At 33.5% G+C, this 16,398-nt stretch overlaps 1 protein-coding gene across 1 annotated transcript in view; it reads right to left on the reverse strand.

Annotated features, from left to right (window-relative positions):
- Window positions 1-16,398, reverse strand: part of CFAP61 (cilia and flagella associated protein 61) — a 344,569-nt gene that overhangs the window by 228,520 nt on the left and 99,651 nt on the right. Inside the window, exons 11-12 of the mRNA XM_051975854.1 lie at window positions 6,845-6,884; window positions 4,152-4,291 (exon numbers count right to left, since the gene is read on the reverse strand). Coding sequence (XP_051831814.1) covers window positions 4,152-4,291; window positions 6,845-6,884 — 180 coding nt within the window. The remainder of the gene's footprint in view (window positions 1-4,151; window positions 4,292-6,844; window positions 6,885-16,398) is intronic.

Genomic DNA, 16,398 nt, shown 5'->3' on the forward strand with positions numbered 1-16,398 from the left:
AGGGGCAGCTAGGCGGCATGGTAAGTAGAGTGCCAGACATGGAGTTAGGAAGACTCATCTTTCTGAGTTCAAATACAGCCTCAGACACTTATTAGTTGTGTGATCCTTGACAAATCATTTAACCTTATTTGCCTCAATTTCCTCATTTGCAAAATGAGCTCCATAATTGAAATAGCAAACCATTCAAGTATCTTTGCCAAGAAAACTTCAAATAGGGTACAAAAAATCAGACATGACTGAAACGATTGAACAACACTATGTTAAGTCCTGAGATGGGACTTTTCTTATCCAATTAAATGGGGATGAAGGGATAAAGTAAATAGGATAGTAGAGATAAAAGGGAGTGGAAAAAACCAATTTGGTGCTTCTCAATCCAAAAGAAGCAGAGTTGTACACTAGAATTTTCTTGTACTTCCCACTACATGGAAAAGAATTCAATACAGGACAAGTCTATCACAGACTGACCCAATTCAAGAAACTTTCTCATTAGAGGTAACAGAAGGACTTCACTGAAAAATTTTCACTTACAACATGGTCCTGTAGAACGTGTTACAGCGAGATTCTACTGTAGCTTAATAGGTGTGAATGAAACACCAACAAGGGAGCAACTATAACAAAATAAAATCACTTAGGATATCAAAACACACATGCAGAGAACAACTTTTGTATGCTAAAGATTATTTATGAAAGTCTGGTTTAGAACAAATCTCAATAAATTGAAATTGATTTCAGGATTCAAACAAAGCCAGATTTCATTGAATGTTATTGGACTTATTAGTTAAAATTAAATGAAACAAAACACTGAAAGACAGTTTAAAATATATATATACATATATATATATATATATGTATATATATATATATACATACATATATACATACAGAGAGAGAGAGAGAGAGAGAGAAGCCAGAAGCATGCTCTAGCAGGAAACTGAGGCACAGTTAAGTGACTAATCCAAATAGACAATAAATGACTGAACAAGGGTCTTATCACTTAACCTTCATTTCTTGATATCTTGAAATATCTATGTCTCTAAGCAGTCCTTTAAAAAAATCAATTTTATTAATATATTTTGCTTTTATATTGCCCTCTTTCTCTCAAATTTCCTTCCCCCTCTCCCTAGCAATAGCACTATCATAACAAAGATTTAAAACAAAATTTTTAAAAGCTTGCAAAATTAATCAATTATTAAAATTTGACAATATATGAAATATTTCGTAACTATAGTCCCCTATCTCCTCAAAGAAGAGAGTGAGATCAAAAAACTCATTTTAAAATAAAAATGCCTTTGAGAAGGATTATAACTTAGTTCCTCAACTAAAGCTTAAGTATGAGTTTACTGACAATTAGACTAGAGAAAATAAATGATTTAGAATTAATATTTTAGGAGAGGTAAAGAATCTAGGAGAGAAAGAAAGAAAATAAGCTAGCTAATGGAGAAGAGTTTGGGGGAAGAATAAAGTTATAAACTCATTTTCAATAAAATTTTGGCTGTAACAAACCCTAGCTGTGCACTCCCAACCAATTATCACAATGAACTACTACAATCACTTAGAAAGCATTTTAAACAAGCTGCATTTCAATTCATTGGAAGGAAGGAAGAAAGGAAGGCAGACAGGAAGGAAGGAAGGAAGGAAGGAAGGAAGGAAGGAAGGAAGGAAGGAAGGAAGGAAGGGAGGGAGGGAGGGAGGGAGGGAGAAACAAAGGAAGAGAGGGAGGGAGAGAGGGAGGGAGTGAGGAAAAGAAGAAGGAAGGAAGGAAGGAAGGAAGGAAGGAAGGAAGGAAGGAAGGAAGGAAGGAAGGAAGGGAGGGAGGGAGAAACAAAGGAAGAGAGGGAGGGAGAGAGGGAGGGAGTGAGGAAAAGAAGAAGGAAGGAAGGAAGGAAGGAAGGAAGGAAGGAAGGAAGGAAGGAAGGAAGGAAGGAAGGAAGGAAGGAAGGAAGGAAGGGGGGAGGAAGAAACAAAATTACGGAAAGCCTGTCAAAAGACCTAACTAAGCCAAATTAACCTCAAAGTCTTTAAAGATGAAATGAGGACAATGCACCAACCCCCAGAAAAATGAAAAAAATCTGTAAATATTCTCTATGAAAAACTGTTTTCTCCCTCAATTACATGGAGTCACCAAAATTGAACTCAACATTGCAATTCCAATGTGTTATACAAGGAAACAAAAATCCCACTAAGGAAAATAAATATGTGCAGAGCAGTTGGATTATGCCAACTATCCACAGAGGAGTTCCACACAATATTAAAAGCATTTAAGGGATCAATGTTCAAGATATTTGAAAGAGAGGCTATTCTTAATTATTGTGAAAAATTATGGACTTTTTTTATTATAAAAGAAGGAAAATGCAGCTAAAAAAAAACTACTGACCCACAAAACTACTTTCCAATGTCTACAAAATCTTGATAAGAATAATTCATACACATATTTAGCGTATTCTTGATTAAGGATTGAGAAGGGTACAAGCAAACTTTTGGAAATGGCATTCTATGGCCAATTATATTTTAATGATCATATAATTGACCAAAAGGTATAAAAAAAAGGGGGGAAGGGAAGGAGGGAAGGAAGAAATTTGGTTTGGTCCATCAGAAAACTGTTGCTTTAAAAGTCTCTCCTCCAACAAGATATCTCCTATGCATATAGAAAAAACAATCAAAAAGATTTTCTGAAAGATGATAATTTTATATTTTATATATAATGTATATTATCTATTAATTTCTAAATGTGTGCAATGACCCTTTGATTTTTTATATAAAGTGAGTCATAAAATGGGGAGAACTATAATTCCAAATAATATTATTATGGAATTATGGAAGATGTCTAGCACAAAGTCCTAATAAAAGATTTCTTAGATTTGGGGTGGTTCTCTAAATGCTCCTGTTTGCAAATGACCTAGTCAGGGTTGAATAAAGTTCCAAAACATTGACAAGATCTTAAAAGTACTCAAAATTTATTCATCTTTTTACAATTACATTTTATTGATGTATTTTGCTTCCATCTCACTTGTTTTCCCAACAGTTTGCCCCTATCCTTCTTTCTTATAATGAAAAAAAATTAGTTTGGTATTAGAAATAGTGCAATAAATATTTTTTTGGCCAAGATGTTTTGACCTTTTTATCATGGCAACTGATTGATTTCAGTTAAATTTACTTAGGGTGATAAGTTATATCAATGACTGTTTCTTCCTCAATCTTTTGTCATTACATGAGTGTGAAGTGTCATTACAGAAGAGATTTTATGAGAAAGTTTATCTAATATACAGGCAGGTCTATGTAGGACTTTCATTCTTATTTCATGCTAAAGCTGAAATTATTAAAACTGTTAGTATGTGGGAGAATTTTTTTAGATAAGGCATTAAGAAAGGCTTGAAAAAAAAAGGGTGGTTGGTATGATGGCTGAAATAGTGTCCCCTTCTGATGATAAAGAATTGGTAGGTTTTGAAATAAGTAGTCTGGAAAAGACCTTGAAATAAATTCTTAATATGATGTTTCTCCACACTTCTAAAGGACTATTATACAAAAGAGATCAAGTCAATATAAGTTAAAAAGCCTAAGGTGTCTAAATTCTACTGTGTTAGTGATACAGAAGTGGTAAATAATGTAGCTGACAAAAGATATAGCAGTGGCGAAAAAAACTGGTGGGGAAAAAAGTCACAAAAAAGCTACATTGACTCAAAAATTAATTTTGCAATAAGAAAACATATTAAGCTATTATACAGGAAGCCTCATATCCAGCCATTCTTTTATATACATGGAAGTTTTCTGGGTTTTTTTAAGTTGTAAAGTCAGTGCCATTACATCCCACATCTTCTACAAGCTGCATCAACAAAACAATAATTGATATTCATAAAGCTGAACTTGGCTTTACCTTCCTCATAAATTTTTGTGAGCCAAAAATCTGATAAAGTTCTTTGGAAACACAATGAAAGGGGACAAAGGGAAAAAGTAAATAAGGAATTGTTATATAACTGTGAAATTAGATCATCAGCACCCAAATAATAGAAAAAATGACTTTAATTCCTCTAGAATTAAATATTTACATCTCCTAAGATATTAATTTTAGAATAATAAAAATAAAGAGTAATTACTTGATCTAGTTTTTTTAAAAAGAAAATATATTTAAATTTGACAAAATATTTATTACTTACTTGAGCAATCCAGCACGATGGAAAACATAGAGATCATTATCAAGAATGGAAGTATTAAAAGGAACAATTCTAGTGAAATTCTGTATCAGAACAAACTCAGGTGTGAGATGTGGAACAGAAATAACACAGAAGTCTTTATGCTAAAATGAAGAAAAAAGGAAAAAAAAACTATTGATTATGTGACAACAAATAACTTCTTTACTGATTTTTAACAGTAGCACTAAAAACTAAGCCCCCAAATATACCACTAAGGCAAGAAGGATGAAAAGAAATATTAGAAGAAAAGTGTTTAAATTATTTAATTCAATTTCATTCAACAAACTATTAAACAACTATTATGTATCAAGCATTAATCCATCATAAAGGGAAACAATGCACAATTTTTATGCTTTATGCATCTTTTTAGGTTGAAAGAAAATTGAATAAACAAATGGTATGTATACAGGCTGGAAACAGTTATAATTATCTTAAGGATCGAAATTTATAGCTAAGGGAAATCTATCCATTCATGTTCAATGTGTCAGTGCATCAGTAGTACAATAAATGTGACAACGTAGCCCAATGGAAAGAGCACTGGCCTAAATTAGGGAAATCTGGAGTTACTTAACTTCCACTGCCACCTTTTTCTCAACATAAACTGAGGGGGTCTGGTGCATTTAAAGAGGAAGATAGCATGGTGTGGGGCATGAACACTGACTGATTCTAGACTTAAAGGACTGTATTCAAATCTTAACACTTACTTTGTTATTTTTGCAAATGATTAGACTCAATTTCCTCATTTGTAAAATGAGAGGAAGGATTTTAGCCTAGCCTCTTAGTCCCTTCTAGACATGTGGTGACTGATTATCTCCAAGCTTTATAATTCTTTAGTTTTACATAAATATATTTTTAAAAGAATACTACAAACTGCAACATAATTTTGCATTTTGACATAAAACTATCCTATTGGTATAACTAAATGCCCTTTTTCACTAGCAAGATTCCTGTGTATTAAGGTGGAAGCCATAAACCAAGTGCTGTGCCATACATGTGTGTACATGTGTTCTGCCAGGTTCCAAAAGAAAGTACTGTTCTATTCCTATCAGTTAATTTGTGCCCCTGGGATCTTGCCTTCTCTTGAACCCTGTAAAGGTATTACTTCTGCTAATCCAAAACCCTTAGAGACATTTTCAACACAAATGAGTGAATCATCATTTCACCTGTATCTTATTCATTTCTAACAAATGACATATTCTTAATTTGGGGTCTCAAGCTATTAAAATTGTCTTTGAATTGAAAATTAGAGCTAGCTAACAAGTGACAGAATAACTGGAAGGCAGTGATTGACTTGGGAAGGGATATTAATCTTTGGCATTCAAGTGGACAGCCAAGGTACAAAAGAATACATGAGGTGATTCTCACACTCTAAAAGTAAGCTCAGTACTATCGAGCTTTGTGCTGAAGGTGTTCAAGTTAGTAAGGGCTTTTGTTGTTGACAATATCATAGTCCTATGTAATCTTGAAGAGTTACATGGGCTTTAGAAAAGGAAAATCAAATTCAATGAAATTAAATTTCTTTAGGTTTTTTCCTAGACTGATAAGTGTTGAAAATAGTAGTCCAGGGAAACATAATACTACTACTATAAGAGGTATGGAAAAGCAATAAAATCTAATGTTCAATTCAAAAGAAATGACAACAGGGAAATCATCATGTCTCATTGTAGTAATAAAAATTACAAAAGAGACAATTTTAAATGAGATTAAGTTATTCTCTTGAAGTTATTGCTAAGTTGAGTAAAAAGTCAATTTAAACTCAAGCTTTAAAAAAACTACTTAAAACTGGTTATTTTCCCAAATCATAAAAAAAAAAAAAAACTAAAGGATTTTCACTAAAAAAAAAAAGTTAAAAACAGCATTTTTACCCAAACTAATCAATTGAATAATTAAACTAGTGTATATTATATCTAATATGTTATTCACATATACTTTTAAACTCCTTACTGCCCTCAGATTCATCCAACTTCTCCCCCAATACGTTTTACCCTTATAAACAGTTTTTCCCCATTCAGAGCATATAATGGAGAAACAAGAAAGGAAAAATTCTGAGTTGGATATGTTCAACTTTGCAACCAACCAAGATATGAATTGTATCATTTTTTTTGAAGCAAGGCAAGTAAATATTCCTGCAAATCAGTTAGATAAATAGCCAGCACACTAGAGAATTAGCCAGGAATTACCACTTTCCCATGTTTAGCAGGACCTTCCTTGCACACAATATGAATTAAATATCTGTTTTTTAAACTGAATTAGGAAACTTCTCTGCAGAGAAGTATGGATTGTAATTGTATGAACAATTGCCCAGAATCTATATGCCATGTAACTATAAAGGAATGGGCTGATCTTGTAAGTCACACATGGCAGTCAAGCTCATTACTTTATATAAAATCTCATTATTAAGTAATAGAAGTAGTAGAACTCTTAGTTGTAGAGTTGGCAGTAAAATACTAGTAAATCTATCTACAAAAGGCATATGTTTATGGGATCATCAACACCACTAAGACTAAGGAATTAGTACAAAATAAAGTAATATTCTATTTCAACTGGTTTATAACATGACTTCAAATCTGACCATGTTTTTGAACTTTAAGAGCATAGCTTGAAAATAAACATTTTAATTTTATAACAAAAATTTTTCTTAAAACTTCTTCACTTACAGGAAAAAGACTGAAAACAAATTGCATAAAATCCAGTGACCTATAAACAAAAGAGAGAACATTGTAAGAGAGTGAAGAATGTATCTAGCATTAATTGTAGATTTACATAGATTTATGGCTCCTTGTCCCTCCAGGCAGCAATTAGTCATCCTTACTAATCAGAAATTGCTTCTAGCTGAGCATTAATCAATTGAAGACATTATAAGCTTCACATCAGTTGTCATTAGAGTATTTTCTAGACCCCAAAGCAATATTACAGCAATTAATAATTTCTGGGCATTTGAATAGGCAACAGAAAGAAGGTTGCTCAGTGAAGATAATCTATCGTTTCCTTTTATAAGGGGACATATAGTCTGTTCTGACCTTTTACTCTTTAATATGCAAAGTGTTTTATCCCCAGCTGCAGATGTATATTCACAAGCAAGCTACAGCAATTCATCAGAATTATGTTTGAAAACTCATAGAATAATCACATTTAGTGACAAGGAAAAATAAAAAAGCAAAAGGTGATGAATTCAGATTGCAAAAACATTGATAAGCCATTGTAAGGGACTAATATTTCTCATTTATAGCCAGTTTATTCCATATTTGACCAATAATCCTCACGATTTAATTTCAATCTACCCACCAGATCTATGAAAAAGAACCAAAAAACTACAATAAACCATGATATTTTGCAAAACCTGTTTTTGAATAATTTTTATAATCATCACATAACCATCTACTATGATAAAATTAATTTTTGCTTTCAATGACACAGCTTTGGAATGCTATTTAGAGCATTCTTAAATTTTACTAAATTTAAAGTGGCGAGAAGTGACTAAAAACTTACTTAAGACACTATCTTTTCTTCTTATCATAAAGACATCACTTATTTTTTAAAATGCTATATCATTATGAATTTTACTGTAAAAGTATTCTATTTGTGTAAGCAAATACCCTTTTCTTATAGTAAAATTCATGTATATTTAGGCTTAAACCACATAATGGAAAAATTGGGCAAGAGTTTATTGTCTTTCATGATATTTCCCATGCTATTCAATTATTTATTCTTATGAGAAAAAAATCTTGTACTTAAAAAAAACTCCATTCAAACCTGGTTTAAAAGAGGAATCTTAAAAAGTGTGACAAAAAGCTATTCTTACCATTTTAGTATTTCTCAAAAATGGATTAGCCATTTTTGTCATATTCTTCAGTATTTTGAAAAGTTCTGTGTTTTCATCAACATAGGTACTCTGACTAGAAAATGAAATTATTCACACCTTATCTTGACCTGCTATATCCAAATCAATTATCAACAGGTGGCCAATGTTCTCCACACTTTTCTAGACTAGGCCTTCTTTGAAAAGCTGTCCCCAAACCTTCAAAGCCCCTCTTACTTAGAAGGATTTTATAGCAAGTCATAGGGAATTTTCTCCTTGGGAAAAAGACAAACTGTCTCTCTTGAGGTGGCTGAAATCTTTTTGACTGATTATCTCCCTGAGGTAAGTAGGCTTTAGAAAGGGTATTGACTAAATCTGTAAAGCAAAAATAGTTACTAAGAATCATCCCCTCCAAACCAGGGCATACCCTGTGTATACAAGGTCTCTTGTATATTCAAGATTTTCCAACGAGAGTGGCCTTACAGATATGTATATATGTGATATATGGGTAAACTCACAGGTCCTGGAAGGCTTTTCTCCATTTTGTGCAGTCCTTAAGAATTTTCCATTAGGGAAATAAAATGGATAATTTTGATTATATAAAATTTAAAAAGTTTTGAATAAAAAACCTAATGCAGCCAAAATTAGAAGGAAAGCAGGAAACTATGAAAATATTTTTACAGGTTTCTCTGATAAAGGCTTCATTTGTCAAATATATGGGGAATAAGCAAATTTATAAAAATATGGTCCATTTTCTATTTGATAAATAATCAAAGTAAAAGCAGTTTTCAGAAGACAACAAAGCTATCAATAGCTCTAAATTACTACTGGTTAGCAAAAGGCAAATTTTTCAAATTGGTTAACATGACAGAAACAGAAAATAATAATTGCTGGAGAAAGTCTGGAAAACTAGGTAAAGTTTGTGAATTGAACCAAAAATTCTGAAGAGAAATTATTCTCTAAAAGCTACAAAACTGTGCACATCCGTTGATTCAGCAATACCATTATTAGGTTGTTTGGCCTTCATTATTTTTAAATTTTTCAATAGTATTTTATTTGTCCAAATACGTATAAGATAGTTTTCAACATTCATTTTTCTAAGATTTTATTTTCCAAATGTTTCTCTCATCCTCTCTTAATTCCCCATTTCCCCAAGATGGCAATAATCTGATATAGGTCAAATATATACAATTCTTTTAAACACATCTCCATTTTTGTCATGTTGTGCAAGAAAAATCAAGACCAAGAAGGGAGAGGAGGGGAACCATGAGAATGTAAAAAAGAAACAAACAAAAAGGTGAAAATATGTGTTTCCATCCATATTCAGTCTCCATAGATCTCTCTCTGAATGTGAAGGGCATTTTCCATCCCAAGTTTACTGGAATTTTTATTCTTTTTTTATTAAAACTTTTTATTTTCAAAATATTTTTATGGATAATTTTTCAACACTGACTCATGCAAAATGTTGTGTTCCAAATTTTCTTCTCTTCTCTCCACCCTGTCCCCTAGATGGCAAGTAATCCAATATTATGTTAAACATGTTAAAAAATATATGTTAAATATTTTAACATATTTAACATGTATGGGACTACCTGCCATCTAGGGGAGGGGGTGGAGGGAAGGAGGGGAAAAGTTGGAACAGAAGGTTTTGCAAGGGTCAATGTTGAAAAATTACCCATGCATATATTTTGTCAATAAAAAGTTATAATAACAAAAAATATACATTTTAAATCCTATATAGATATATATACATATTTATAATATTATCTTGTTGCACAAGAAAAATCATATCAAAAAGAAAAAAAAATGAGAAAGAAAACAAAATGCAAACAAACAACAAGAAAAAGAGTGAGAATGTTATATTGTGGTCCACACTCAGATCCCACAATTCTCTTTCTGGGTGTAGATGGCTCTTTTCATCACAAGACCATTTCAAGTGTTGCTATTAAAGAGAACCATGGCATCTGGGGGGTGTGTGTGGGGTGATAACATGACATGCAAATCAGTTAGATTTAAGTGGAGGAGCACTGTCCAAAGTCACCAGTCTTATTTTCTCCTCCAGAGCCATTGAGATCCAGTGGCAAGATATAGATCAGGATGACTGGAACTGGCTCTCAGTACATAGAGAGACCTTGGCCTTCTTAAGCTAATATCTTTCCCAGGTCTCAGTCTGACAGAGGCAGTGCCCAATTAGATTAAGGCTAAGAAAGCAATGAGGCAATGCCTCAGTCAAACTTCCTTCCTTCCTTCCTTCCTTCCTTCCTTCCTTCCTTCCTTCCTTCCTTCCTTCCTTCCTTCCTTCCTTCCTTCCTTCCTTCCTTCTTTCCTTCCTTCCTTTCTTTGTTCTTTCCTTTCCTTTCCTTTCCTTTCTTCCTTCTCTTCCCTTCCTTCTGTTCATACTTATCATACCTTACTCTTCCCAAAGGAATATAGATTTCCATCTCTGAAACTTCACAAGATATTAAAGGAAAGGGATAACTATGGAAACAAAAAATTATATCTTTTTGAGGTGGCAAAGAATTGGACAATCAAGGAGAAGCTCATCAATTGGGAAATAAACAAGTTGTGGTATATAATTGTGATGGAATACTATTATGCTATAAGATGACATGAACCAGATGCTCTCAGAAAAACTTGGCAAGACTTATATGAAGGGGCATCTAGGTGGTGCAGTGGATAGAGCACAAGCTCTGAAGTCAGGAGGACTGGAGTTTAAATCTGGTCTTTGATGTTTAACACTTCCTGTCTTGGTATATTTAGAGAACCCCAGAGATTCTACTAAAAAGCTATTAGAAATAATTCATAACTTTAGCAAAGTTGCAGGATACAAAATAAATCCCCATAAATCCTCAGCATTTTTATACATCACCAACAAAATCCAACAGCAGGAGATACAAAGAGAAATTCCATTCAAAATAACTGTTGACAGCATAAAATATTTAGGAATCTATCTACCAAAGGAAAATTAGGAATTATATGAGCAAAATTACAAAAAACTTTCCAAACAAATAAAGTCAGACTTAAGTCTGACTATAATATTTGGAATAATATTGGAATAATTGGAAAAAATATTAAGTGCTCTTGGATAGGTCGAGCAAATATAATAAAGATGACAATACTCCCTAAACTAATCTATTTATTTAGTGCTATACCAATAAGACTTCTAAGAAAATACTTTAATGATCAAGAAAAAATAACAACAAAATTCATATGGAAGAACAAAAGATTGAGAATCTCAAGGGAATTAATGAAAAAAAAAATCAAATGAAGGTGGCCTAGCTGTACCTGATCTAAAACTATATCATAAAGCACCAGTCACCAAAACCATTTGTTATTGGCTAAGAAATAGATTAGTTGATCAGTGGAATAGGTTAGGTTCACAAGACAAAATAGTCAATTATAGCAATCTAGTGTTTGACAAACCCAAATATCCTAATTTTTGGGATAAGAATTCATTATTTGATAAAAACTGCTGGGATAACTGGAAATTAGTATGGCAGAAATTAGACATGGACCCACACTTAACACCGTATACCAAGATAAAGTCAAAATGGGTCCACAATTTAGGCATAAAGAACGAGATTATAAATAAATTAGAGGAACATAGGATAGTTTATCTCTCAGACTTGTGGAGGAGGAAGAAATTTGTGACCAAAGATGAACTAGAGATCATTATTGATCACAAAATAGAAAATTTTGATTACATCAAATTAAAAAGCCTTTGTACAAACAAAACTAATGCAGACAAGATTAGAAGGGAAGCAACAAACTGGGAAAACATCTTCACAGTTAAAGGTTCTGATAAAGGCCTCATTTCCAAAATATATAGAGAATTGACTAATTTATAAGAAATCAAGCCATTCTCCAATTGATAAATGGACAAAGGATATGAACAGACAATTTTCAGATGAAGAAATTGAAACTATTTCCACTCATATGAAAGAGTGTTCCAAATCACTATTGATCAGAGAAATGCAAATTAAGACAACTCTGAGATACCACTACACACCTGTCAGATTGGCTAAGATGACAGGAAAAAATAACAATGAATGTTGGAGGGGATGTGGGAAAACTGGGACACTGATGCATTGTTGGTGGAGTTGTGAATGAATCCAACCATTCTGGAGAGCAATCTGGAATTATGCTCAAAAAGTTATCAAATTGTGTATACCCTTTGATCCAGCAGTGTTACTTCTGGGCTTATATCCCAAAGAAATACTAAAGAAGGGAAAGGGACCTGTATGTGCCAAAATGTTTGTGGCAGCCTTGTTTGTAGTAGCCAGAAACTGGAAAATGAATGGATGCCCATCAATTGGAGAATAGCTGGGTAAATTGTGGTATATGAATATTATGGAATATTATTGTTCTGTAAGAAATGACTAACAGGATGAATACAGAGAGGCTTGGAGAGACTTACATGAATTGATGCTGAGTGAAATGAGAAGAACCAGGAGATCATTATATACCTCAACAACGATACTGTTTGAGGACGTATTCTGATGGAAGTGGATCTCTTCGATAAAGAGAGCTAATTCAGTTTCAATTGATCAAGGATGGACAGAAGCAGCTACACTCAAAGAAAGAACACTGGGAAATGAATATAAACTGCTTGCATTTCTGTTTTCCTTCTCAGGTTATTTCTACCTTTGTATCTAGGTTATATTGTGACATACTTAACATGTATAAGATTGCTTGACATCTGGGGGAGGGGGTGGAGAGAGAGAGGGGAAAAAATCGGAACAGAAGTGAGTGCAAGGGATAATGTTGTAAAAAATTACCCTGGTATGGGTTCTGCCAATAAAAAATTATTTAAAAAATAATACTTCCTGTCTGTGTGACCTTGGGCAAGTCACTGAACCCCAATTGCCTCAGGGGGGAAAAAAACTTATATAATTAATGCAAGGTGAAATGAGCAAAACCAGGATAGTGAACACAGTAATAGCTATGTTGTACAATGATCAATTGCAATGATTTCATTGTTTTCAATAATTAAATGATCTAAAACAATTCTGAAGACTTATGATGAAAAATTCTGTCCACATCCAAAGAAAGAACTGATAAGACTCTGTATGCAGATTGATGCATACTTCTTTAAACTTTATTTTTCTTGCTTAATTGGGGGTTTTTGTCTTTGCTTAATATGGAAATACGTTTTGTACGACTGCACATGTAAAACCTATATCAAATTGCTAGCAATCTCAGGAAAGTGAAAGGAAAGGGAGGAGAAAATTCAAAATTCAAGTTTTAAAAAAAGAATATTAAAAATGATTTATATATATAATTGGGAAAAATAAAATATTAATGAAAAGAAAAAAATAACCTAATGCCAATTAAATTTTTTTTCTATCTATTCGTTGTTATTTATCTTGCCTCTACTATGTTTTATCAGGAGGATACTGGAAGGAAAGGAAAAAACAAGTATTTATTAAGCACTTACAATGTGCTAAGTCCTGGGCACATAAATAAAAGGAAAAAGAAAGACAGTCCCTGTATTCAAGGAACTTACATTCTAATTATCAGAAGATAACAGAGAAGAAGAGGAGAGTTGAAGGTACTTTGAATAAGGTAAGTCAGAAGCCAGAAAGGAAATGATAGCTGGCTAAGCCTCTATGCATCATTGTATGGCTGTACTAAATGGAGAATTTAGTAAGATCTCACTAATGACAGAAGTGGGCAGGCCTTGAGGACATTCCAGGGTGAAAAAGCTACAGATATAATTTGATGCCACAGGGTAAGTATCTCTCAATATAACAGCAGCAGCAAAAGTATGGTTTTTAAGTTTGGAAAGTCTGGAACAGGACCAGATAGTGATAAATGAATGAATGAATAATTTTATAGGGCTGTTACTGTAGTAACTCTGAGGTTCCTGCAAGAAAATTGTTTAATGAGGAATTAAGACATTTACTTATATTGTCTAATATGAAGGTTTTTCTCTAAATATAGTTTAAATAGAGTAAATCTAGTTATATTAATACAATTTCTATCTTCCCAGCATCAGGCCTTTGCCATCTAAAGGGACTCGTGTTACATTTGGAATGTGCACTAGACATTCTGTATTAACAATGGCAAACATGTTTTGGCGAGCATACATCTTCCGGTTTTAATATTAAGGAACTTTATTAAGTGATTATTATATGTCAGGCACTGTGCTAAGAACTAGAGATACAAAGAGGCAAGTTCCTGCCCTCAAGGAGCTCTCACTATATAAATAATTAACAGAAGGAATGCACTAAAAATAAAAAGGGTTAGGAAAGTCTTCCTGAAGAAGATGAGATTTTAGTTGGGACTGAAAGGAAGCCAGATATGATCTGTGTATCCTTGGACAAGTTACTTAAATTAATTCTATTTGCTTCAGTTCCTCCTCTGTAAAATGACCTAAAGGAGAAAATGGCAAACCATTCCAGTATATTTGCCAAGAAAATCACAAATGAGGTTACCAAAAATCAGACATGATGGCAACAACTGAAAAATAATAAAGGAAGCCAGAGACATCAATAGGTAGAGATTTAGAGAAAGTATTCCAAGCATGGGAGACAGCCAGAGAAAATGCCTGGAGCTGAGAAGTGTCTTAATGATGGGACTCAAGAGGCCTGTGTCACTGAATCAAAAAGAACATACCAAGGAGTGAAGTGTATAAATACTAGACATATAGGAAGAAGTTAAGTTATGGAGAACTCTGAATGCCAAAGAGAGCATTTTGTTTTTGATCCTGCAGTCAATAAGGGGCTACTGGAATTTAGTGAGTAGAAGAGCAACATGGTCACTTTAATCTTTGAAAAGAATATATATTGGAGTGGGGAGGGACCTGAGGCAGGCAGACCTACCAGCAGGGTATTATAGTAGTTCAGATGTAAGATGATGAGGACCTGCTTAGAGTGGGTGCTATGTCAGAGGAAAGAAGGGAACAAATTTGACAGATGTTGCAAAGGTGAAATGAACAGACCTTGACAACAGATTGGATCTGGGAGAGATGAGGAGTGCAGAATGACTTCAAGGTTGTGACCCTGAGAGATTGATACCTTTTACACTAATAGTGAATGTAAGAAGTGGAGAGATTGGGGGAGGAAAATTGAGCTCTATTTGGGACATACTGAATTTACGGTATCTACTGGACATCCAGTTCAAGATGTCTGAAAGGTAATAAGAAATACAAAGTTGGAGGTGAGCAAAGAGACAGGAGCAAGATAAGTATGCCAACGTAGAGATGATAATTAAATTCACTGAAACTGATGAGATCAACAAGTGAAGAATTTTAAGAGGGAGAAGAAAAAAGATAACTATGATTAGAGGATGAAATCTGGAAGAGAATTCAGCAAAGGAGACTGAGTAGGAATGGTCTCATAAATAAGCAGAAAATCAGGAAAGAAGAAAGTATCAGGGAGGAAATAGTGATTAATAGTATCAAAGGCTGCAGAGATTAAGGAGAATAAAGTTTGAGAAATGTTATGAGATTTGACAACTAAGAGATCATTGACTTTATTTTTTTTTTTTTTTTTATTTTTTTTTTTTTTTTATTTTTTTATTAAATTTTTTTATTTAATAATTACATTATATTTACACTCATTTCTGTTCCGATTTTTTTCCCCTCCCTCCCTCCACCCCCTCCCCTAGATGGCAAGCAGTCCTTTATATGTTGGATATGTTGCAGTATATCCTAGATACAATATATGTTTGCAGAACCGAACAGTTCTCTTGTTGCATAGGGAGAATTGGATTCAGAAGGTATAAATAATCCGGGAAGAGAAACAAAAATGCAGATAGTTCACATTCGTTTCCCAGTGTTCTTTCTTTGGGTGTAGCTGCTTTTGTCCGTCATTTATCAATTGAAACTCAGGTCTCTTTGTCAAAGAAATCCACTTCCATCAAAATATGTCCTCATACAATATCGTTGTCGAAGTGTATAATGATCTCCTGGTTCTGCTCATTTCACTTAGCATCAGTTCATGTAGGTCTCTCCAAGCCTCTCTGTATTCATCCTGCTGGTCATTTCTTACAGAACAATAATATTCCATAACATTCATATACCACAATTTACCCAGCCATTCTCCAATTGATGGGCATCCATTCATTTTCCAGTTTCTAGCCACTACAAACAGGGCTGCTACAAACATTTTGGCACATACAGGTCCCTTTCCCTTCTTTAGTATTTCTTTGGGATATAAGCCCAATAGAACACTGCTGGATCAAAGGATATGCACATTTTGATAATTTTTTGGGCATGATTCCAGATTGCTCTCCAGAATGGTTGGATTCGTTCACAACTCCACCAACAATGCATTAGTGTCCCAGTTTTCCCGCATCCCCTCCAACATTCATCATTATTTTTTCCTGTCATCTTAGCCAATCTGACAGGTGTGTAGTGGTATCTCAGAGTTGTCTTAATTTGCATTTCTCTGATCAATAATGATTTGG

The sequence above is a fragment of the Antechinus flavipes genome, chromosome 2 (assembly GCF_016432865.1).
Source record: "Antechinus flavipes isolate AdamAnt ecotype Samford, QLD, Australia chromosome 2, AdamAnt_v2, whole genome shotgun sequence".
Taxonomy (NCBI): Eukaryota; Metazoa; Chordata; class Mammalia; order Dasyuromorphia; family Dasyuridae; genus Antechinus; species Antechinus flavipes.